We start from the raw sequence: 26,495 nt of genomic DNA, 5'->3' as shown, positions 1-26,495 counted from the left end.
CCTTTCAGTGCCTGCCGAGGTGAGCCTATCTATTTTAGAGGTTCAGAGCCTTAGTTCCCTTCTCGGTCTAGTGTGGAGTTTGTTCATAAGGTCCCTCAACGCAAAAGTAATAATGTATTTCACAAAAAGATGTAAGCACACAGGGTATATTTAGACAATATATATGGTGTTCAAAATTAAGTCTGGAAACAGAAAAAAACACCCCACACTTCTCAGAAATGGAGAGCAGCATAGATGGTCCCTCACAGAAGCCTTCAAGTAATCCTCCAACAAGAAATGTGCAAACCCCAAAAGCATAGAGAGTTAAGTGGGCAGGCTGAACCAGTGCCTGTTTAAGCAGAGAGCCTCGGCATCTTAGGAAACATGGAGCCCTTTGTAACTAGACCAGCTTAAGATAAGGAGAAGCAACCCAGCCGATTAAAACAGCATTATTAAAAATACCCAAGTTTAAAAACCAGGACAGAAGAGTCTGAACATGGCTCAGCAAAACATACCTTAATGTTTAAGTGTAGGATTGGTTCAGTATAGTCTAGAAAAAATTGCATTAAGTCATGTAAGCCAAAACAGTCAAATAAAACTCCAAAAAAACATGCAAGCACTATCAGAAAAGGTTCCTCAGCAAACTATGAGATAAGTGTTGAACCTTGCATCACCAGCAACCGCTGTGGTCACTTTTTATGCACCTCTGGCTCAAACCCCGGACCTGGGAACCAGCCCATCTTGACCTATAATCCTGGGGGTTCCATCTGCCTCAGTGGGCCATCACAGAAGCCCTTGGTAGAGGAGCAATGTGCATCAATACTGCCAACTGCACCCTGCAGAAGTGCTGCCCAGTTTAAGGACCTGATTCACAGAACGTTTTCCTATGGGTGTGCACCATTATAAACGCTTCTGTGAATCAGGCCATAAGTGCATTACTCAGATCCTCTGCACTGCTGGCAGCATTTTCTTCATTTGCTGCCTTCCTTTTAGCCCTCACAAAATCTCGAGGGTCACCCTACAGTGGAACCCTAGGAGCACATCCTTCAGGGAACTGGCAAAACTCCCAACAAACACTGCACCTATTCTCAATACTGGCTTCAGCATCTTGTCAACAGCTGCCTGAACTGAGAAAAGCTTAACATACCTGTTAGTTTCTTTTTTTTGGAAAGACTAACTCTAAAGAACTTATTCACAAGTGATTACTTGCTACATTGTGACCACCGTTTTACTTGCATGTCGGAATCTATACGAATCTACTGTGTGGTGCCTCTAATTTGGAACTAAAGAACTGTGTACTGTACCAGTGAACCACCTCAATCCTCTGATTTGGGCATGGGCTACTCTGTCACAACATTTAGGCTGGTGGGCTTGTGGAAATCTCTAGTAATACGAGAGTCAGAGAGAGCTATCCACGGACCATTTCCACAGGCTACAAAGGAAAAACCTCCCTAACATCCTGTGGAAAATCTAAACAAATTGGCCACCCTCCATTGTGTGGCTGGCTGTTAGTCAACACAACAGGCATGGTCACTTTGTACTGAATATGAGGTGGAATTGAAAGTGATTTTTCCTTTTTATTGATTGATCAGTGGCCGATATTGCGATTAAAGTATTTGTAGAGGCTTGTTTAATTATTAACTGTAACTTGTATGGCATCACTCTGAATAAAGTTTATTAATTGATATAGGGCAATGATTCAAGAGCATGCACTCTCTGGACCTTTCTGTATCATCGGCCATCTCCAGCTCCACTATCACATGTACCCGTTTTACTTTTATTTCTGGAAAGCTATTTGCTTTACTCTATTTCATGTTCTCCCGTTCGCTTCTTGTGCGAGTTCTCCTTTATTGCCCGCATAATTACAAATGTCTCCTTCCCCTAATCTCTACAACCTTTTCCCCTCTGTTAAGCATTCATAGAACCAGTGCTCAATTTGTAACAAGACTTTGCATTGCATCTTTAATCACAATCTTCCATTTCTCTGCCCGGAACATGAATAGCTCCCTAATGACTAACTTTTCTTGCTCATTCTCCTTACTTTACTGGTACTGGTGTTTGCACAGGTATCATGTGTCACATCCCCGGGATCACGTGTCCCTTCCTTCATTCCTTTTCTGCATATTTAATTTAATTTATTTAATTGAATTCCATTGCCTTTCCAACCCTGAAACACTTGTTTTTTTTATTGTTTGCCACTTTCCGGTCTCGCTTGCTTAACTATGTGAGACAATCCCAATTCTCTTCTTACTTTTCTGCTACCTTTTGGCTCTCCTTTATTTCTGCTTGGGGACTTTAATCATTATCATTCAACTACACACTCTACACGACCTTTTCTATTACTGTGTCATTCCATCTCATCCAAATGAATACCCTGTATTCCTGCCTTTAAGGCTCATATCTTGAACACATTTTGTCCAATCTCCCTCTTGATACAAGAGTGGGGAATATTACATTTCTCACTTCTGACAATGTTCTCATTTATTTCTCACCACATTTGTCACACACTCCCACACCCATTGCCCAGTCATTTAAGAGACAAGACATGTAACTAAGTGTCCAGGTGTGGTGGAGAAAGCCCTCCCATGGCCAATGGAAAACAACACAGAAGAGTGCTCCACGTGTTAAATCGTCTATGCTGATCAGGTCTTTTCATGTACCAAACATTGCCCTGATCAAGGGAAGGAATATGTAAAGCCTTCTGTCCCCCCAAATGGCACGAAACAGATTCTAAATGGGTAGAGGGTCTGGTCCTCTAAAGCTCACTTTCCTCTCTCCTCTCTGCCTCTCTTCTACACTGCTTCTCAGGTCTACCCGCCTCTACTCTGTTCCTCCTCTGTCCCTCCGATGTCTCTCGTGCCTTCTAGGCAATGCCTCCACCCATTGATGTTACACTCCTCCCTCCTTTTCACTACTACTCCCTCCACCGCATAACTACACCTGTCCGGCAACTCATTACTAAACCCTCCTTCACTTCACCTCCCTCCTCCACTACTTCTCCCCGTTTCAAACTACTACTCCATCCGTGAACCACTACTCCAACTCCAACCACATCTAACATCCCTCTTTCACTCACTTCACATTCAACCCCTACTATTCTTCTCATAACCACACTTGCCACACGTTCATGCACACTCACATGCAGTACCACTTGCACTCACTAGCCAATAACTCATCCTATCCAGAAATTGCCTCCTCACTCCACTAATCCTTCGTTCCTCCTGCTGGTCATCTTGATCATCTACCTCTCTCTCCTCTGACCTTACCCAAATAACCCATACTTCCTACTTCATGTGGTCTCCTTTTATTCCCCCTTCTTCAGTGGTCCTCTGTACCTGGCCTGTCTGGGCCTGTCTCCTCCATCTGGGGCATGTTGAAGGAAGCAACCTTTACAGGTTGCAGGCTCACCTATGCCTGGGTATGCCGTGGAATAGCAATTGTGACCCAGGAAGTTGAATGTCCGTGTTCGTGTTAGGGGCCCTTCCTTCTGATGCCCTTAAGGTAAGTGCCATGGCTGTGAGGGTCTTTGTGGGGATACCGCCACTGGATCGAACCGATAAATGATCTCTGTTGTGCAGCTCACTCTTCTCTGTGTGTGGGTTCAGGGTGCCTCTTCTCTTCTACATATTCTCCTCATAGTTTAGCCTTTTTATTGTTTAGGTGGGAATGTTGTACCTGCTTTACTCCTTAGTCCGTTATAAAGGAAAGGAGGTGTGGTGTATGCTCTTGTGAGTGAGAAGTATTTGTCACATAAAACTGTGCAAGTAGCCTGCTACTCAACCCTGCATGATGTTTGAATGCTGGCATTTGTGAGTGACAGCTCAGTAGATTTTGGAAGGTTGATGATGCATGGGTGCTCTGAGAGTGTCCGTTGGAACCTGAGACGGTATGCTTGAGGATAGCAAGTGGGTGTGCCGCTGTCTTCAGTGTAACTAAAGGGTAACAAGAATATGTGCAATAATGTATGACTAAAGTGGCATATGACTCCCAGCGGACTCCTTCACTGATCCTTCAGTACTTGATTTGGGAGGCCACAAATGTAATTAGCTTACCGAACCTAAAGTACTGACTATCTTTTTTAATCAACCATGGAACCGTTTTTTGCAAAACGCAAAGGAGTGCCATTACACTTTTGGAAATTGAAAATCGTCCAGTTGGATATTTGGTCCCCGGTTTCGTGAAATCCAGGTGAATGATTACCCAATACTTGTGATAAATATATCATGATAAACGAAAAATGTGAGTCTGAACAATTAGCTAATGTTCTTATTATATAATAAGCTCTGTCTAGAAGAACCTGGAAATATGTATTGTCAAGTTTACTGCTCCCGATGAAGGCCATTTAGCCAAAACACGTAGAGCTCAGTATCAATGAATGGATACATTCATTTTTGGTTGTCTACTATTGTTACTTAGTGATTAAATATTGTACATTGTTGTGAACCAAATTGTTTACTGTTGAACACTTTGTGAATTTTCTATCTAATATTGAATATGCACATCTCCAAGTCACTGACTGGAAGCAGTTGAATGGAGTGCAGGGGGCACGAGGGTCTTTACTATTAGAACCCTCTCTTTTTCCTTTTATAGATTTATCGGCCCTGTGCCAGGGCTGCATATACACCCCCACCCCCTGAATTTAGTTATTTACACATACTTCTATTTCTTATCATATTGTAATTTCCAAAAAAAAGATGTGCACACAGAGATAGTCCTAGTCGATTTTCACTCTTCTTTCACACCAACTTCCTCCACCTATTTATCTCCCACTTCCCTTGCTTTTCGTACCTCATTGTGCTTCGTATTACTTTCAGCATTAACTGCTGTCAGTATTTTGTTTCAGCTATCACCTCATTCTGATGCCTCAGCTTCTTTCAACGCATTTCACTGGCTTCTCAATTTGCAAAATATTTGTCTCATTTCCAAAGGTGTTCGTGATCTTGCTCCTGTTTATGTGTGTACTCTTGTTAATCAACACACTCCCAATTACTCCCTTTATTGCTTCTCTGAGTTCCTTGTGATCAATCTTGTTTCGCCATCTTCTCTCTCTCAGCCCGCATATTGTCGACCTCTTTTCTTCTGGCTCCCCTTGCAGTATTTTATTCCCTTTTTAAATCCCACCTACTCTTTTCCTCTTTTCCAATCTTACTTTTCCCCCTGCCTGTACCCTACCTTAGCACGTAATTGGGATGTGTTCTACCTTCTTAATTGCACTACCATTTTCTATATTTAGCCTGTTGATGAAGTTGGCATATAAATCCAATAAGATAAAATGTAACACTGCACTGACCCACCATGTCTAAGTAAAGCACTATTTTTTCAAGACGGTTAATTGCTTAATCCTCCAAAAAATGTTTTCCCCTGTTCCCAAATACTCATACTAAATAGGGCAAAGCCACAGACGCAACACCCACCTGCCCTTTTTAAAGGTCCCTATAATGCTAAGAATTGCCTAAAGTCTTATGGAACCAACTGAAAAAGTTAAGTTTGTTAGCCTGCCTGAAATGTGATGCTGCCACTTGTCTATGTATCCAAGTCTGACTACCAAGCACGGAAAAGCAAAGAAGTAACTCTATTTTGTTTTGGCACTGTGTAAATCAACAATAAATAATGTAGTTAAGTAAATGAGTACATATCAGTGTTAGAAATATGCAATGTGAAACAGGCCTACATATATGTTGTCTGTTAGACTGGTTAAGGTATATTCCCTTAATAGTTGATAGATAATGGTTCCGTTAGAGACATTTTGTGTGCTTTTCATCACAAATATTTGAGCATCTCTAGTTTTGACTGTAATTAATAGGCATGAACTTTGCAAACTAGGACAATTTAGGAACACACATTTTTGGATCATCTTGCTATGTAAATTATATATCAATTTTAACAAGACAACTACTATCAGAATTTGTTAAATTTTATTAGAATTGTGCTCTTGCTTGTTTAAAATTAATACAAATATGGCCTGAGGGACTCGGTTAACACTGTGCTGTGAGTAATCATGGCAACAATCCAACTTCAACACAAAGCAAACATGCAAATATTTCTCTGGAAACAATCATCAGTATCTAACCTGCTGGTTCACTGGAAAGTTCCTGTTGATTTTCTTAATCTGAAAAATACAAACAGAATTATGTAATGCCGCAGAGGATTCATGAAGTTCACATCAACACAAGAACACGTTTAACTGTTTCTAAGGAATACAGATCACAATGGAGGAGGATCAAATACTCTGCAGAAGATCTGAATGACCCATAATCTGTTTCTACTTGTGAAGGCGATCTGGGACTCATTATTCTGCTCCCCCACTTGTTTAGCACTCACACCTGCTTTTAATTGAGTCCATCTGGTCCAACAGTCTAGACGCTTGTTTTTCCCTTTAATCCCCTTCCTGGCTCTACTTTTCTTCTTTGTTAGAAGCGGACTATCACAAACCAGCAAGTACGCCTTGGGACAACTTCCTTAAAAATGTATCCCCACACCCGGACTGTACTTTGTGCACAGTTGTGGGAAATTCCACAATGTGTGAATGCATTGATTCAGAAACGTGACTGTGTGTGGACAAATGTGAGTACACGTATAGATCTATTGCAGTGAAGCCGTGCAGTGATAAAATGAAGGCCAAGGGAGTCTGCTGAGAGAGTCTCCCTATCTTATTTATGGATTTGTGCTTGAATCTACCTACCTACGGGTTTCTGTATACTCCTCTATATAGAGACATGTAAAATACTCAATGAAATATGTTTTAAGCTCTTTATAATGCATGGCACCCTGCAATATCCGTATACAAGACTGGACAATATGTTCTTATTACAGGCTAGTTGTGAAAGCACAGCTGACCGGTAATACAAAAATGACATCATATCTGCTCTGTAATCAGTTGTTATGCTTCCGTTCTGATGTCACAATGCCTGCTGCTTGAGCAAGCACTGCACAGCACTCCAACTGTCAGTGCTGCACTGAAAGCCTTCACCAACCTTTTAACTTCTGTGCTTATAAAATCGTTTTCTGTGACACTTTTTACAGACAGTAATTGACAAGGAACGCATCATGGTCGATTGTTTCATTTGTGAACTTCTGGAGTTCAACAAATGTAAGAATAAGCATCCTTTTACTTATTTTAAAGTACACAATGAAAACGTTTTTTCTTATGCATGTTATTAAACTGCTCAAACTATTTATCTACAACACTTTACAAGCTGTAGTTTAGATGTTTTAAATCCAATCACATTCTACATTAATAATATAGAACAGAAAATTGAAGCTCTTAAACATTAGATTATGCCAGAGGCCAACTAGTAAAGGAAATGTCAGTGTGTGGCCATGTATTGCAAGGAATAAAATACCCTCTAATGTACATAAAAAGGACATTTGCACGTCACAAAAGGCCTTGGTCACGGAATTCCTCAGTGACTTGCCATATCCTTATACCTTACATTAGCAAGTATTTTATTCAATATACTCTCTACTGAAACTCCTCCCTGTCCATCTTTTTTTGACTCCTAAATCAACAATGTATGTATATTATTCCACATTGTTGCAACTTGTGTAACCTGCTATCTATTAATTAAAAAAAAAACACACAATAATCATGCCACTCACATTAAGAATCAAATTCAAGGAAGACTTATTATTCTTGCACACCTTGCTTGGAAAGGAAAATACTAGTTATTACAAAGGGTTTAGGTTATAAGAACCACATTATTCATGCTCACGGGGATGAAGTGTTAAAAGAAGCACATCCCAATATTTGGTTTCACATTCAAAAAGTGTTCTAATAGACATATGTTTGCCAGCAGCACATTGCCATACATTTGCAAAATCTTTCCTGCTGCCCTGTCAATGAAACAGCAGAAAATAATGTATTTGTTTATCTGAAAAAGTTTTAATTTACCGATTAATAGTTCACATGCCTTCAAAGTAGCTGCTACTCCCCTTCCAATATCTCAATGCATGTTTGTTTATGTTATTTACACAAGTACAATGAAACACAGAGCACTTTCATATCCTCCTCCCCCACGAAGCCAATTAACATTCTAATTCCAGAAAACAAGAACACATATCAACATGCATGGTAAATTATATGTAGGTTTTTCATAAGACGTTTTCAATTAAAGACATTCTGCACAGTTCATGAATCCATTATATCGTAGTCGGGGATTACACTGCAAAAGCATTTCTGTGCAAAAGAAAACTCATCCAATTGAGTATCACTGCCAAACATGAGCGTTAAATGTGAAATCCAGATTCAATCACAGAACATGTAACATCCATCCAAAAGTTATTGATTCTGGAACATTCCCATAGCATATGTTCAACAGTACCCCTTCTGTGCCTGCAATGCCAGAATAACTCAATCACAAAGACCTCTATGAGACATAGCGAGTGGTGTCCAGTAAACCTTGTTCAAAATCTTAATCTGACGTGCTCTGTCCCCCCAATTCAGAGAAGACAATTTATACATGAGATCTTTCCTCACCTAACACTTCAGACCATTTTGGCAACAAACCAGGTTTGTGTTGTCTTCTGTTTTTGAGAAGGTATTACACTGCTGAGTCAACATGTACATCTTCACCAATTCATGACAGGATTTTCCATACATCATCACATATCACCCTGTTTCTTCTTAGAAGCACTACTCTTTAGCATTCTATATTCAAAAAATGTACTTCCCTCCATACCTTTCATCAATTTAAGCATCCCAAAAGAGGACCACTTCCCATCCACCAATAAATCTCCTATATTGTCAACCCCTGTCAAATGCCAGTTAGGCCAATAAAGTGGTTTTCCATGTACAACTATTTTGAGGTTAAACTATATCGAGGCCATTCCATCTAGATAGGTACCTGAACCTAATCATTGTGAAATTGCCTTCAGCACCATCACAAAAAGTCAGAAAGATTTCTTTTGCCCTTTTCCTTTACTGCTGTAAGCATAGCCCTGGAAGCTAATGGCACCAATTTACTTGCCACAACTATCGTACATTCATCTGGGTTATCCTCTAGAAACAGTGTATAAGAGAGGTGAAGAGAGGGAGAGAGACTGCCGTTATCAAGCTTATGTTTGACCTTTCACAAAGCAAGTCTGGGAGGCTCCCATCCCAAAGAAAGCCCTAGAACGCCCTATCAATTTCTTTAAAGAGAGAGCTTCTAAAGCAGAAGGGAACCATTGCTAGTAAATAAGTAATCTTAGGTGTGGCTGTCATATTCATCGCATTTACTTTAGCCCAATGAGACAGATCCATTGCAGACAATCTATCCAGATCATCTTTAAGTTTAGAAATCGCTGGTATCATATTCCCTTTCAGCACGTTCTTCAGCTCTTGTGTAAGCAGACCCCAATATATTTTAGCTTGTGTGGACACCAACGAAATCCATAGCCCTCCACATTATCTCTGCAACACTGTCATGTAATAGGCATGGCCTCAGATTTCTACCAGTTAAATCCATAACCTGAAAATCATCCCGATTCCTCAATATTCTCAATCAGGGTAGGTAAAGAAATGTCCAGGTTTTGCAACACCAAAAGTAGGTTGTCTGCATAAAGCCATTGCTTTTGCTCCATTGCACCATTTTTTACTCTCCAGAACCTACCACCACACCTGATTCAATCTGCCAATGGCTTCAGAGCAATCACAGGAAGCAAAGGTGAAAGCAGACAACCCTTTCTTGTTCCACGTTCTAAGACAAAGGAGCCCAATTTGAGACTATTTGTAAACACTGACACTGTCAGCTTGGTGTATAAAAGACTAATCCCATTTCAGAATGTACCAATCCAACATCATCACCCACATAGTTGCAAAGAGAAAATTCCAGTCTATTCTGTCAAATGTTTTCTCTGCATCCAGTGATAGAACTGCAACCCCTGTGTTCAACCTTCTAACTTCCAACATGGACCAAATTGGACTACTGCAACGCCATCTTTGCTGGCGCCTCGGGACTCAATCTGAAAAAGATACACATCATCCAAAACAATGCCCTCCGAACTGCCCTCAGCCTTACCAAACACACCCATGGCTCAGAAGCCAGAAAAGACGCCCATTGGTTACGGATCCGAGAGCAAATCAACTTCAAGATCCTCTCCATCATTCGCAAGTGCCTCTACGAAACTACACCAGCCTATACTTCTCAGCGCGTGGAAAAATACACCCCTTCTTGCCCACTATGATTCTCACATGACCACTTGCTCAAAGTGCCCAGCTTCAATCATCAAACTGCAGGTGGCTCAAGCTTCACTGTCGTTGCCGCCAAGATGTGGAATAATCTCCCCATGTCCTCGAGAATTGAACCCTCCTAATGGACCTTTAGGAGACCCTTTAATCAATTCCTCTATTGTAATCTCTATGTTTAAGCTCTCTTTCTTTTTCTTCCGTTGTAAACTTTGGTACATTTCTTCCCTTGAGAAATGCAGCAAGGTCATTTTCGTCAACCAGATTCTCTCTTGTATACAATGGGGCTTTTGTTAAACAGGGATTTGCGGGCAGAATGGCGCACAAATCCTAGTTTGTCGGCGCATAAATTCCATGAATCAGCCCCAATGTCTCAAACATTTTCAAAATTCCACATTGATCTTTTACGGGTTGTATATCATACCACCACCAACTGTCTTGAATGCGTTAACAGTTTACTCAGTGGTTACCAACTTCAGACGTCAAGCTAAAAAACGACTGCATTTTCTCTATCCTCATAGTGTGTACACCTTGTTTTAATAAGTGAGTAATCAGCGTTTATAGTGAATATCCTGTTCAGTTGATCATTTTTTGCCTCTAAAGTCCTTAGCCGTCTCTTGTTCTCTCTTTCTCTTTTTTATTCCCACTGGCTAATCTAAGCAGCAGCCCACAGATTTTTATTTATTTTTTATTTATTTGCATTTGTAAAGCGCACAACTGCCCTTAGGCATCGTGGCACTGTTAAGAAGGCTTACTTTAGTTACATAAGTGCTTGTGAGGAACAGACATACATACATGTTGCCTAGTCCATCTAGGAGGGCGGGAGCAGCAAGTAACACAGAGTCAAATCTGGTGGCATAAACATGATGGCCAACCCCATCTTGAAGGGTGGCAGCAGCAAGTAATGCAAAGAGTCAGTATAGGTGGCACAGACATGCAACCTAGATTTGTCTTCGATACAGAAAAGTACCTTGCTGAAGAGTACACTTTTGAACAGCAGGTCAGGAAAATTAGTGAATGCAAGGTAAAATATTGCTGGTCGTTTTTGGCAATCCCAGCATTTTCAATTAAGTATTTTCATGTCACAAGACAAACCAATGGCATTAAATTGCAGTGCAGGCACCTACTTTCTGTGTTTTCCTTATTGTTGGCATCATTCCCTAAAATAGTCTGGTTCATTTTCATCCATTTGTGGCAGCACATTTCCATTACCACCTTCCACCTTAACACTTGTAGGTGCATCTTCATCCCAGGAGCTCCATTCTTCTACTTCTGTACTTCTACAGATATTACGTTTAAAGGCCACCCATATCATTAGATTAGCCGTGATACCATCCCTATTCTGTTTCATGAACGATTCGGTCTCACTGACCACTTTGTCCCCAACTATGTCATGATCCAACAGTGACGTGTTTAGTTTCCATATGTTTGGTTTTTTTCAGCTTAACGTCTAGCGCCATCAATAAGGAGACAGGCAAGTGATCAGATATATGGATATTACCAATTTCATCATGAAAGCACCCTTGAGTATGACCCCCTGAAGACAGCAGCATTGCTTATCTGGAATATACTGCATGGGATCCAGAGAAAAATTCCTAGTAGTGGGGTTCTTCAACCGCCAAATATCATTCATGTTAAATTCACGCATAAGGGTCCGAAGTGCTGTACAGACCAGACTATCTCTTCCTTGCTTGGGCAAAATCCTACTCCTGTGCAATATTGAGTCTATCCCCTATCATTAGGCACTGCATTATGATGCTTAGATAAGTCAATAAAAAATGACCTCCCTTTTACAGAGGGTGCATACACATTGCATACTAACAATTCTGAATCCTGCACTCTAATGAAATCTAATTAAATCACTCTTCCTTCCTGTCTTTTTTCTTCGAGAGAACCGTTGCAGGAATATTTTTGTGCTGTAATATGGCAACCCCTCTAGATTGAGAATTAAATACAGAAGAAAACACTTATCCCACCGACCCTCTGAAAGTTTGTCGGATTCAACTTGTGTCAAATGCATTTCCTTGAGCAAACTCACTTATGCATCCAAACTGCTTAAGTAACAGAGCGTTCTTCCTCTTGATCGGATTATTAAGGCCATTGACATTACACAAAATGAATTTAAAATAATTCTTGCCTCCGACCACACTCCCTTTCAGAGCAGATTTTGCCAATCTATGTGAGGTGTTTGTAGAACACGGAGTACTCTGTGAAGTCATTTCCTAAACTATAACATCAGTAACAATCAGACAAGGACAATACACAAATAGAAATAATAAGATATATGGGTATACGTTTAAGGAAACAACTTCAGTTGCAGGCACGTGAAGGCACGTGAAGGTGAGAACTTAATGCAACAAAACCCCTGAAATTCAGCAAAAGCCACCTTAACTTCACACCTCCTGTTGCGCAGCCTATGACCACAATGATGACATCAAAAATCACATCACTGATGACAATCCAAACTTGACCTGTGTATTAAATGATTTCCTGAGGATCTCTCACTTTGGTTAAACATTGTTCTACAAGACCCTTTTTTATGGTCATCTCTTGGTGACTTTTGTGCTACACTGTACAACCCCAATTAATCACATTTAAACAGCACTCAAAAGGGTAGACAAATGACCAACTGCAAGAATAACATATGCTCAGGTATTTTTGCCCCCATAGCGAAAATCAAAAGCTGGCACCCATGAATATATGCACGGATAAGGAAAAAAGAGGTAGGAACTGGTAAGGGAAAATATTAGAACTCCTACATATAACAAAAGGTTAAAAAAAGAACATTTATTTGTTTTCACATTTTATATTTTGTGTATTTTCTTGTATTCTCTTCTAAAAAATGATGTAAAATAATGGACACTTAAAAATATTGCTGGCATTGTCAATTGGCCATATGTTCTGAAAGAGCCTTGCCCAAAGCATCTAGGGTGCCACATCCCACCTCGATCAAGCTGTGACAGCTTTTGCTCATCACCACAAAGTTTGAAAGATTGGTTGCGGGCAGGATGACTGAGTTTGGGTGTTAGTTGGTGGAAAATAACTAGGAATCATATTGGAACTCTATGGGACAAATGATAAATACTGCTGTGCTCATCTTGCTCCATGTGCTTTCATCTTATGTTTCACATGAGCCTTCCTATACGATTCATCCACTTCATCCCAATGTACGCGGACAAGATGTTGAATTAACATTGAGCTTCCCAAACTTTGTGATGGCTCATTTGAATTTCCACTGCGCAAAACCTTACCACAGAAATTGCACATGACTTCCTGCTGTTTCAAATGGCGGCCATCGAAAGCATGAACAGACTATGTATCCCATTGCATGGCAGACATCTTTTACAGTTGCAAAATGCCAGAGTGTCTTGCAACCGAATAAAGGCACTATTAGTAGCTGGTCTAATGGGCCAGAGTCCTAATAGCAATAAGCCCAGAGCCAGCGGGGCATTATCCAGGGTCTTTGTTAAGGCCCTCGCTTCGGTCGGCCCTGTAACTATGGGCCCGGTGCATTACCTGACACAGTAATGCCCCCAAGCATATTGTTAAATAATAATTTTCTGCAACACAGATGTGCAATATATTACACACTTAGACTGAGAAGACACACATTCCTCAAATCCATATGTAAATTGATTCTTTACATATTCTTCTTTTTTTATTGAAAAGTTATATTCCAAAAGATCCACTGATGTTTACATAAGCAACACAGTCACCATGTGCACAATGTGACTTCTGCAATTATAGCCTACATTGTTATTAAGAAAGTTTTTATAAGCTAACTTATGAATAATTTTATGTCGAATGCCATTAGTGTTTCATCTACATACACATAATCTTTTTGTTTTTCTAAAGAAGATGGGAAAAAATTGACACTTAAAAAAAAACGAAGGATGACAGTTAATCCGGTATTCAGCTATGAACTTGTCCCAATCCTTAGTTGCAGCACCTCCCACAGCTACCCATTAGTGGCATAGATCACACATGACTTTCATAACGTAGATATTGGTAGCCAGTAAAATTGGAACATGTGGAGTTAAAACTGCTGCTGAAGTCGAGGGTTCATTCAGTGCTGGTGGTGTTGCACTGCTGGAATCAGGTGCCGAACGTGGTTCCTATTTCCATGCATGCAACGCATGACACCATGCATTTTGGTTTTGTGATGTTTGTGCGATTTACAATATGTGTCATCCACATCCTCCCAATGCACTCTCACCAGGTGATTGATCATCACAGATATTCCAAGGCTTTGCAAAGGCACATTTAATGGTCCACATCTTAGAGTCTTTATGCAAAATCTGCTCCGAACATCCTCTGCCTCCCTTTTAGAGCACTGTTTTTTTACCTTGAATTATCTCCACCTGTCACAAAGGTTTTTATTCTTGTGATTTTCTTACTGGTTGGTGATGGATTGGGGATCCAGATGTTATTGCTGCTACTGCTGCTGTTCTCATGGTTAGACATGTAAGAATGTCTAACTTGCGAGGAAAATGTAAAATAATGAAGACAACGCCACAACAAATGAAGTCTTCTCTCTAAACCTCTGTAGCATTTCTGATGACTCTGTGAAAGGGGTGCTCCAATGCTGGAGGTGTTTCAAGACTCTGGTTGTTGCTGGCAGCACCTTTAATGGGTGGAGGTTGATTCTGCACAATCACTGTTCACAGCTACAGGTTACAGGTAAGACCACATGTAAGCCAAAAAAGGCTGCAGTCCGATAGGGCAGACCATCAAGAAGACATTAGGTGCTAGTTTGCGACATAGTTGACAGCATCAATCCTGCATGCAGAATTGGTTAAAGTTCTCCCAAGGCATGGAAAAGATCAGAAGTACAGGTAGGCATGGAAGAGAAAAAAGGGGGAAAATGAAAGCCCAGGGGGCACATGATGGCCAGACACCTCCGATTACACCACAGAAGGAGAAAAGTGGCATAAAATAGCACTGATATTGAGGATAAAAGAAAGCAGATGGTAGAAAATATCTTCACCCAGCTCGGTCGAGATAAACAACAGATGGCAGAAGCAGTCTAGTAAAGAGGACGCGGAAATGCTGTCATCTTCCAGTGAAGATAAAGACAAAAGAGCTCTCAAGAAAAGAAAGACACAGTAAAATCAGAAGGAAAATGGAGACGACTTTGAATCAGAAACTCTCATTAATCTCTGGTCATCGGAATAAGAGCCACCAATAAAAATAGTGGCGTACCTGATGAGGAGGTTGAGAACACCACTGGCCAAAAATTCCAGAAACAAACTATAGAATGAGTGTCCCAGACCACATCTGCCAAAAGGAATTGCTGAAACACCTAAAAAAGACTAAAGAATACTCAACTGCATGGGAAAGTATACTAAATACATCAATATACCCATGAGGCATCTTGGAAATCACACCAAGATACATTACTGGATATGATGGGACCAATTTCAAAGGTACTCCACCTGGCTGATGAAGTAAAATAGGAGAGGGGGAGCATAGACCCTACGGTTCTGATAACATGGGCCCTGAAAGCAATATGCCTACTAGATAATACCAACAGTACAATCACAAGCACAACGGAAAGGTATAAGGACATCATAGTATAAAATGATCTTATTTTGAGCAAGCTAGCAACATTGAAGGAAGCAGTACGCAAGGGCAAATTATTTGACAAATCGATCCTTAACGTAAACCCTTGCAATTATTTTTCATTTTTATTCATTCTTTCAGACTTTGTCCGTCCCCTATTTAAGAAACAACAGTTTGGTGGAACAAACATTGGTTACATGTTCTGTTGTGTTTGATTTTTAGATAAATCACTAGCTTAAAAATCATCAACCAAATATCAGGCTGACATATTTCAACATATGAATAAAATAAACACCAGGGATATGCCTAAGTTGCATTGGACATTGTCACTTTCTTGGGGAATTTGCAAATCAGGTCAAAACCCTTAACCAAAACCCCCACAGGCATGCCCACATGCCAGGTAAGGTCAGGGTTTGGGGTTCCATTAGGGCCTTGGAGGCCTTGCACCACCCTCCAAGACTCTCTTGGAGTCAGTCTTGGCGCCTTTGGCACCAGGCTCATATTCAGTATGAGGAACATCTTTGAAGGGGACTACTTTTCCTTGGGCCTGCAGTCAACATGGAGGCACTCACACAGTCTAGTTCCTAGAACTAGACCATGCGGTATCGTGTTTTGGTTGTGGTAGCCTGGGACTACGTTACCTGGCTCCTTGGCTGGGAGGCTATTTAAACCACACCCAAGGAACACAACACGCTTCGCATTATTCTGCAGCCTGCAGCGTAATGCTCACTGTGTCCTGTGTCCAGTGTCCTTGATACCGGCAATCATCGGAGCAACGAGCCTGCAGAGGAGAAAAAGAACACCATTAATAGACTCTTAATTGCAAAACTCCACCCTGTATCCGCCCGATGCTCGTCCATGCTTCTGCTTACTCGCGGTCGTACATCCAGCAATCTGCAACTTCTGGACACCGCATACTCAACGGAACAAAACAACCTGAAAGGAGAAGGAGAAAGACAACATTAGAAAAGGTTACTTACGGCGTAAGCCTCAGACATCACGAGAACCTCACCTGGTTGGCCACTTCTTGCCCGGTATCGTTCCGGAATACCATGCTCACCAGAGAAGACCATTGCGACCTGTAAGGAGAGAAGAAACACAGGTTAGCACATACAAGACGAAGCAGCACCGCACTTAGCGCGTTATTTACCGAATTGTAGTGCGCTTCTTGCGCCATCCATTACTGGCAGGTGCTCAATCAAACCAGCACAACACCAAATCTTCTGCTCACCAAGGGGGGGGGGAGACGAAATTAACCACAAAGAAAGGAAGGCAAGGACAGTAACAAAGACTGCTGCAATAAGACCTACCTTAAAGACACTTGAATGGGCTCGCACCAGTGAAGTAACTCGGTCGCCCAGGCCCACTGAAGACTACACACCCCTGCAAAGAGGCAGGACGGAGAGCACGCCAAATATTACAATAAGGCCCGACTTCCATCGAAGGCACCACCTGGGATCGGGAAGAGGGTTCCAGGTGCAAATCAATCAACCAGGGCTGAGTGGCGTGGATACCAGGTGAGCGTAACAATCACTTGCTCAAAACTTAAAGGAAACCTGCTCAGCACAGAGAGAAAAAGGCAATGAAAGAAAGTTATGAAGATGTGCATGGGTATGCCAAATATTTACCTTAACTCCATCGAAGAATCAGTGTGCCCAGAAAACTGTCACTGACAGCTGGTAGTATTTCTGTATCAAGTAGTGGTAGAGTAACAAGAACATTAAAGAAGTTCAGTGTGTTTCCTATTGTAAACTGGTGCAGATGAAAGCTTCCAATAAACCATCCCCAAACCTTTGTAACCTCTAATTTGATTAAGCACTTCATCTGATTGCATAACAAAAAATGAACAGAAAACCTATAGGTAGGCAATTTTCCATCAAAATTTACAAAACCATGTTGTATAATCTGCGAACATGTATCTGCTGGTGAAAAGCATGTCTGTGTCACTCTCCTCCATTTCTATTGTTTCCTCTGTTCCAGCCACCTACACCTAACCTCTTGCTATCCTACCAATATCCAATCTGCAAAGTGAAGTGTTTGAAATATGATAACAGCAACATGGTGTGAGATTGCACCCTACATGGATACAGAAGAGCTATTTTAGAATAACATGGCATTTGCTAGTATATAGCCGCGGCTGCACAGGGTACCACTTTTAACTGGGTGAGAATAAACAAAGGACGTTATACTGGGTGGTTGTAGGACAAAGGATGGGGAAGGTGGAGAATAGGGTGGGATAAGTAAACTTGGAGAACAAGGGATAGAAAACAATCACACAGGTAGAAACACTAGTACCATAATTTCTTTTAGCAGTCCTTTTCACCCCACATCAGAACAACCTCAAAGAAGACCACTACAGACAGTTAAATGTCTTTCAAAAAAAAAAGAACACTGTTTTAAAAAAAAGGAGAAAATCCTATGCACCTTTTGCAAAAAGATACTAAGAAGTGGACCTTCAAACGTTCCATTTCAAAGCTTGGAAACATCCATTTTCAGTGGAACACCGCCAACAGTGAATGAACCCTCAACTTCTGCAACATTGTCAATTCCACCTTTCTCAATTTTACTGCTCCCAATGTTTCCGTTATGAGACTAATGTGTTGACTATGACACAATTGGCTTCTCCAGGGAGATGCCACACTAGCCAATTGAGAAATCACCTTTTCCAAACATAATGTACATTGACATGACTAATTCACTAACACAATAGAGGTACAATAAAAGTATAAAAACTGTTACTATAATCAATGCACATACATATATAAACATGTTGAGAACAAACAAGGCACATTATGCTAAGGAATTACAATAGAGTGAATGGGGTATGTTAAGTAAACAAGGAAAAAAAGAGAGAATTGGGTAGGTTAAGTAAACATGCAGAACAAGAAAGGATGGAATAGGTTAAGTAACTTGGGAAACACCTTAAATGTAGGTTGACCTTTCACTGGAGTTAACTAAACTACTTCTTCAGTAGCCAGAGCGTCTCAAGTACTTGAATCCTATCAGCACCCGACCACCATAAAATCAATAAAGACCCAAACAGAAAACAAATGCAAAGAATTCAACTTTTTTTTCAACAGATACTATAATAAGCAGCCGCAAAAAAAAAAATATATATATATATATCTAAAATGAACTTGCAAAACACCATCAATTGTACTACCTCACAGAAAGGTCAAAACAACTAAGAGTGCTGCATAGCTGAAACTGTATTAAAACTACAACAAATACAAACACCATTCAACCACACTAACATGAATACAGAAACTAAATGCCTGCATATAAATGCCATTGATTGACATCTAATTTTGTGGATCCAAGTTTGTGAAAGTTAAAAAGACACTAAAAATGCATGCCACTCAATCAGAGCAGATGAAAAAAATGTTTAATGAACACCATCTTTTAGCAGTGGTTATTATAGCTAGCACACAGAACACTGCAAATAAACCGTCAAGTATGTAACTATTTATTAACAATTACTTTCATATCAGCCACACTCTTACCATGTCCACACTGAGTTGTGGAATCAAAAGGATAAAATTGCAGACAATTGTGGCTTTTATACTTTCAAAAATGAACACCACGAAAAGAGGACTATATACTTAAAAAACAACTAAAATTGATGACACATTTTTACCACAACCTATCACAGACAGCTACACAAATAACAACTACCAATCACAATCAAATCTCTTAAATGCTTTTTATCCCTGGCCAGCATCTCTCATAGCTGTGCTACCACACGTCCACAAACACATGACATGCCATGCCATTTGCTGGAATATAGCCGCGGATGCACTGGGTGTAATCTTTTACCCATGGGTAGCAACGCTGTTCATGAGGTGCATGTTAAATAGCTGTGGGTAAACACCCTTATTATTTCTATTGCTAGGCGTGATCCTCAATACACCAATTACTCCCCCTTTTTGTGTAGCCGCGGCTATGATATATATATATATTAAAAGGTCTGAAGATAAAGAAAGCAGAGTATACATACTAGGTGGGGATACATTTAAGGGTACAATTACACAAGATATAACAGCGTCAGTGAGAATACACAGGCTATCATGCAGTGGATGGGGTATCAAAAACTAGAGTAGGGTGGCTTTGATTTGTATTGATTATTTTATACAATGTTCTTCTTTTTTTCTCCACAGTCTCACATGTAAGAAAGTCTGAAAAAACTCAACCAAAATAAATAACACTCCCAAATGCCTACCATGTCACTGACCATGGCCAATGATTTTTCACCCTCGATGTCACTATACCTATACAAATATCTTTTAAAAAGAAATAAAACACAGACACCCCACAATTTATAGACACAGACACGGAACTGCTCTTACCCGTGGCCAATTTATTTATTTTATTTATTGTGCATTTGTAAGGCGCTTATACATCAAGTAAATTGTGTTTCAAAGTGCTTACAGGGCAATAGGGAGGGAATATGGGAAAGAAAATCAAATTTAATAATGAGGAAAGAGGCGGACCTACTAGAATATGTGAGCATTAAGAATGTGCAAGTGCAGAGAGAGAGAAGGGATGAGGAGTGGGGGTAAGTGCTAGGTGCATCAAGAGGGAAATGTTAGGGAGTGAGCAGCTGTAAGTGGCTAGGTGGAGTGGTCAGCTGCCAATAAATAACTAAGTGCAGGCCTATGGTGGCATGGGCCCTGATCACCAATCTCAGGCACTGTAGGATTTAGCAGAGGAGGGAGAACGGGAATGAGGAGGTGAAAAGTAAAGTCTTCAGGAGCTTCTGGAATGTAGGTAGGTCCAGTTTAATATGAAGGGGAAAAGGGAGGCTGTTCCATAAGAGTGAGCCTGCAGAGGAAAGAGATCAGCCACCAGCTCGCTGTTTAGTGAAATGCTTGACACACATAGAGTTGGTGCAGGAAGAACATAACGATCTGGAGGGAGAGTATTTAGTGAAAGCATGTTGTAGGAGGCGTGGTCCCTGGCCCCAGACAGCCTTGTGAATGATGCAGAGGGATTTGAATTTCATCAATGCCGTAAACAGGAATCAGTGGTGAGTTTTTTGGGGTGGAGAGATGCAGTCCCTGGGCTTGAGGCCAAGGATAAGTCTTGCAGCACCATTCTGAATTAGCTGGAGGGGTCGTAGAGAAGAAAAGGGTAGATTAAGAAAAAGGCAATTTCAGTTGTTTAGCCTAGAGTGAACCAGAGATCTAGAGGCATTGAGCTTCCAAGGGAAAGTGAGGAAAGGAAGAATAGCTTTGAGGAGGTGAACTTGAAAGTGGGACATCTTGGCAAGGTCCTGAATGTGAGGGATGAAGGAAAGAGAGGAGACGGGGGTGAGCCCATAGAAGAAGGCCAGAGTGAGGGACATAAATAGGGAGCAGGCGTTACAATAGTAAGGATCTCAGTCCATACTCCTATGCATACTCGAATAAAGCAGCGAATATCAAGGACCTCATTAAGTGCCTCCCTCATCTTTACCAGCTCCCCTTACTCCCCAGATGGCCTCCTCACCTCCCCTGCCCTCTCCCTTGCCCCCCACAATACACGCTGTTTCTGTGATGCAGTTTGCATTGAGATGTCAGCTATCTGTGACTATAGCCAAGGCTACAGAAGGCTTTGTGTTGCAACCTCAGCCCCAAGACCCCCTCAAACTCCCAAATTTCACTTGGTGCCCTCCAGCCACCACGCCCACCTCTAGTCTGATGGCATTTGCATGTTTTTTGACCTGCAAATAGATTTCTTTCTGCGTTTCATTTTTTTCCATATCCTCGGCTATAACCATGGTTATCTCTCGCATCGAGAGAAAAACAAGATGGTGACTGTTTCAGTTGTGACAACCATAATCCTGTAATGAATCATGGGAGATATAACAAACCATTTTTGAGAAGGGGCACCGCTTCTCCGTCAAATATTTAAATAACTACTGCATGGAATAACCTCAAACCACACATGATCGTGAAACAACGAGTTCAACAAGTTCTTTCGGACCTTGTCCAAATCTGTCCAGCAGTTTGGGCTGTGCGCTTTTGCAAACATTTACCTTGTTCCTCTATGTGAAAATGATTGAGAAGTAGGCTGCACTTTTTGAAAAAAACTTTTTTATGTCTTCTTAATAACTGTGTTGGGGCTGAGACCCAGGTATGCCAGAGTGATGCTGAAGGTCTGCAGACTTAGGAGAACCCAACACCCTCCCCAGTATTTACAGAGGACTCAGTCAATGGCAAGTTCAAACTGTGTTTGATTACAAACAAAACCAATAGGGATCAGCACAGGATCACAGAAATAGTCATGCACAGCTCAGCGTCAGGCCAGTTTTAATGTAAAATTCCTTCACTACTCCCTCATTACTTGGGCCTTTCTCCAAAAACCTACTGATGTGTGGGATTGGCTGTCAGGAGTCTAATAACATATATGGTCACCTATACATGTTATTCTACTGGCCCTTGCATGTCAGGTGGCTGGCCGGTCCCATCCACATGATGTTACCCACTACATTGTTGCACAGTAGTGAGCCTACCATTGGATCGTGCTCTTTGCCCTCCACCCCTGTAATACTAAACTGTGATTGGTCAGCTGTGCTGCCCCCAGGCCTGAGACTCAAACAAGTTCTCAGCGCTCTGTGCACCTCCTCAAGGTGATGGGAACGACTATGTATCTACGTTGTAACTTGTGTACACCATCTTTGCCTTATGAGAATATACTCTGTATGTTTGCAACAAGTGTTGCGGTCTGGATCTGCTTCTGCTGTGATCGGTTCCCCTTTCCCACCGCAAAGATTTTCTATTGTCCTCTTCTGCCCTACCACATGTTAAGAGACCACAAAATCAAGCTCTACAGCTCCTAATTATGACAGTGTGTTTCAAATTTCTTCAGCTGGTCATTTTGTCATCTGGGGATTGGAATGCCTTTTTGTATTTCTTGCCCTTGGCTGTGGGCCTTGTTTCATGCGTCTTAATCCCTCTGCAGCCTCAATCGACTCAGCTTGTCCCCTTCTCAGTGCTCTGAGGCCTGCTGTAATTTTCCTAAACCTTATAATGCTGGTTTCTACATTGTCCATTTTAGGCTATGTTCTCCATAGGTTAGGGACACTTGGCTCTGTCAGGTTCTATAGGTGCAGAAGTTTTATAGAGTTATTTGCGTTAAGCGGAAATCACATTGCCCATTGGACTAATTAGAGGCTCGTCCACAGACCCAACATGGAAGTGAGTCCGCAGACCGAAACCAGATATCACAATTGTTTTTTTTAACCTTCTTTTTGGCCTTTTTAAAACAAATTGCTGCCTGTATTTACATCAAATTTACAAAAGCACCCTTTTGTGACCAAGCCACTGCTCCTGCTGCAAATTTGGTGAAATTCCATCCTCCGGTTTGGGCTGTAGGCGTGAGCAACATTTTTACATCAATGGGAAAACATTTTGGGACCCTCCCGATATAATTTTGCCCCCCCCCTGCATGAAACCTCACCAAACTTCGTAGAATCGATCTGACTGGCCATATACTTTTTTTGCAATGTTTTGTGAGGATTTGTCTCAGGAGTGAGAAGTTATAAGCTGCCCAAAAAGTGTTCTTCCTATGGGTTGAGCAATTTAACCATAACTACTGGCCCATTATATATATATATATATATATATATATATATATATATATATATATATATTCAGTGAAAAAAACTTTGGTAAAGGGATGTTTTGGTTAAGTTGCACTAACAAAAACCCATGAAATTCAGTGAGAAAACTTTGTTAAAGGGACGTTCTCGTTACAAGTAAAACCAAAAAACCCAGAATTTCACCAGTTATGGCAAGCTAAGCAACCATAACTCACACCTTCACCGTGCACTGCTAAAACTAACACCCAGGACATCTAAGATGACATCATGCATGAAATTAATTTTGATGAAAAGTCTGTACAAGGGGTTGTGTTTATAATGTTGGTAACAATATGTAGGAGTGATCAGGTGACCTTTCATGAACTACTTAATATATTAAAGAATGCATTCATCTAAACCAAACATTAGTGCTGTTGGACAAAACAATTCACACCCTGAGAATTGATATTGTCATTCTCAAAATATGACATTCCTGCAGCATACAAAAAAGCAGATACACCTTTATTGACAATCTGCCTTTATTGTTCAATTTGAGGACTGAAAACATTTTTGGACACCTCCTTGTGTGTTTCTGATTTATTTCCCGAAAAATAACCTGAGCAGCAGGAAACAGTTGCATTAGGTCTCTCCTCCACAATGAACAATCACAATATCTGGACATTTAAAGTGAGACAAACACTCACAGAATAAAAGCAAGCTCGTCCAGTTTGAGCCACAAACTGCATGCCAGGAAAGGTACACTTTTGACAATCCAACATTTCCAACAATGCCAAGATTATCAGCATATACCTTCAATGACTGAATTGAAGAGTCCCCCAGAATCCACACAGTCTGCCTTCTCAAACACATAGCCATAGCCATTATCACTGCTCTCACAACTCCTGCAAACAAAACTGCTACCCTCTCTTTCTGTACACCACACTCATCACACCTGATTGACTACTCCTCACAGTGCCCTTTCCATGCCAGGCATCCTCAAAAAACCCAGATGTGGCAAGTGCCGTTCGTGGACTACCACAGTGTCCATGGGCCCACTTACAGAGGGGCAGCCTTGCTACCCTCTCCACTTCCATGTTCTCAACACTCACTCATGGGCTTCTTTCAAAGAGTCACACATCCATCCACCAATCACATCCAAAACCTCTGCACCTAACCCTGCTATCTCACTTCAAAACGTCAGGTGTACACTTCAACTCTCAGAGTACACATCTCTTGTTAAAGACATCTGCATCGAAAATGACTGTGCAACTGCCAAATCTCTATTTCCAGATTTAACAAGCTTAACAAAACATAGTACAGGTATGCATATATTTTTTAAAAAATATTCTCAAACTTTTTCACAAATATATATATAGAGGGTTCCTGCTACTTACCCTGTAATAATCTTCTGAATAAGCATATCCTTTTTTTAGCTACTCTAGCAAATTCCATGCAGTGCAGCATGCATCACCTGCTCACATGAAGCAGCAATAGATAAGAATGTGCTGCATTTCAAAATGTTTATTTTTACAAGCATGTTGATGATAGTTAAAAAATGTGTAAGTTCATGTGCATCAGCACTGTGCCACTTTTCCATAAAATAAGGGAAAACCAGATAAAATAGACCTGTAGACCATTTTGAAGTGGCACTTAGGGTCTGCCAGTTTAATATGTTGGTAGCACATGTATACATCCCAACATCACCCATTCCAATGTATAGGTGTGTGTTAAGTCTTGCTTTTTTCCTTTGTATTCTGTCACTTCCAGTTCACTTCACCCATTATAAAACTGAAACTACAAGTCACATAATGCAAAGAAAAAAATATGACTAAGCTTCAAGATTCAAAACTGTGACATGTATATTAAATAAACATACAGAATGATCTACTTTTCAAAATATTTTTGGGGAAGCTGTTTTAACAAAGTAAAAAAATGCATATCTGCTTTCCAGCAGCACTGTGTCACTTTTTCATAAAAGAAAGTAAAAGCAGACCACACCATTTGTAATTGGAACTCAGTATGTGCCAGTTTAATTTATTAACAGTATATGTATATTTCCTAACGTAACCCATTCCAATCTTCTGCTGTTCATGCAATCCTACATTTTTCCCGACAGTCTGTGAGAATTGTAAAAGTGGAACTACAAGTACTATAATGCAAAGAAAAACTCTGACTACATAAACACCTACCGATTACAATGCATCATGTTTGCAAGTATGCATATACTAAAAACACATACAAATTATACACACCAACTGCCATTTAAAAGGGTACTACAAATCTTTCCCATCAACTTTTCTTCTCTTTTACAAAATGTTACAGAGCTTCTGCAAATGCACATACACATTTCTTAAATTTCATGAAAATTCTCCTAAAAGCAACAATTTTTATCCGTCCACCACTTTAACTTATTCCCCCTCTTCTCCTTCCGTTAAAAATATGACCCTTCCTTCCAAACAGTATTTCACCATTACCACATATCCCCACTAACCTTCTTTTGCAATTACAGGAAAGCACATCACTGCAATCAACAACCAAAAAATGAATACCGTTCGCATCCGACAAAGTAAGTACATTAATGTACCAGGTATATATGTTATCATAGCAGGGCAGCGCGACTATATGCATTTCCCCAGACTACTCTTTTGAAACTAACATTTCTTTCACTGTAGCCCATCATATTCCACCATTCACACCCCTACTACTCCCATCTACAGAGCACCATTGCAACAACCACTCTGTTCCTAAAAACAGCACAATCACTGTACAGATTCCATCACACAACCACTGCCTTCCTCACTAACTCAACACCATCACACCTCTGTACACTTGTATTCTCACAAGCTTCCCAACTACACCTAATATACCACCTCACAATCAAACAGGACTCTATTCATCTCTACAATCACACCCACACACCCATACACCATACATGCATCGATATTGCACAACTTTCCAATGCAACCTTTCTCTTTTGCCAACAGACACAATGAAAATGCCTACTAAACAGCAACTCTGTAGAAAAGAAAGAACGGCGAGTGCAGATAAGACTAAAAGTACACCACATATTAAGCCACCTCTAAATAAATGTATAGAAAACGTTAAACCAAAAACGCTAGTAACCTCACTCAACACAACTAAACCAACCACTACCAAACAATGTAAGGACCCTCTTTCAAAAACAAAAATTACAACATTATCTACAAAGCAAAGCAGACCTACTAATGA

At 40.7% G+C, this 26,495-nt stretch overlaps 1 protein-coding gene across 2 annotated transcripts in view; it reads right to left on the bottom strand.

Moving 5' to 3' along the window:
- Positions 1–26,495, bottom strand: part of SNTG1 (syntrophin gamma 1) — a 2,735,678-nt gene that overhangs the window by 1,068,297 nt on the left and 1,640,886 nt on the right. For both annotated transcript variants that reach the window (XM_069621032.1, XM_069621033.1), the window contains exon 12: positions 6,050–6,088. In XM_069621032.1, coding sequence (XP_069477133.1) covers positions 6,050–6,088 — 39 coding nt within the window. The remainder of the gene's footprint in view (positions 1–6,049; positions 6,089–26,495) is intronic.

The sequence above is a fragment of the Ambystoma mexicanum genome, chromosome 5q (genome assembly GCF_040938575.1).
Source record: "Ambystoma mexicanum isolate Mex_15411 chromosome 5q, UKY_AmexF1_1, whole genome shotgun sequence".
Taxonomy (NCBI): Eukaryota; Metazoa; Chordata; class Amphibia; order Caudata; family Ambystomatidae; genus Ambystoma; species Ambystoma mexicanum.
Note: the sequence above shows the minus strand (reverse complement) of the source record. Positions and strands in the feature narration are given on the sequence as shown.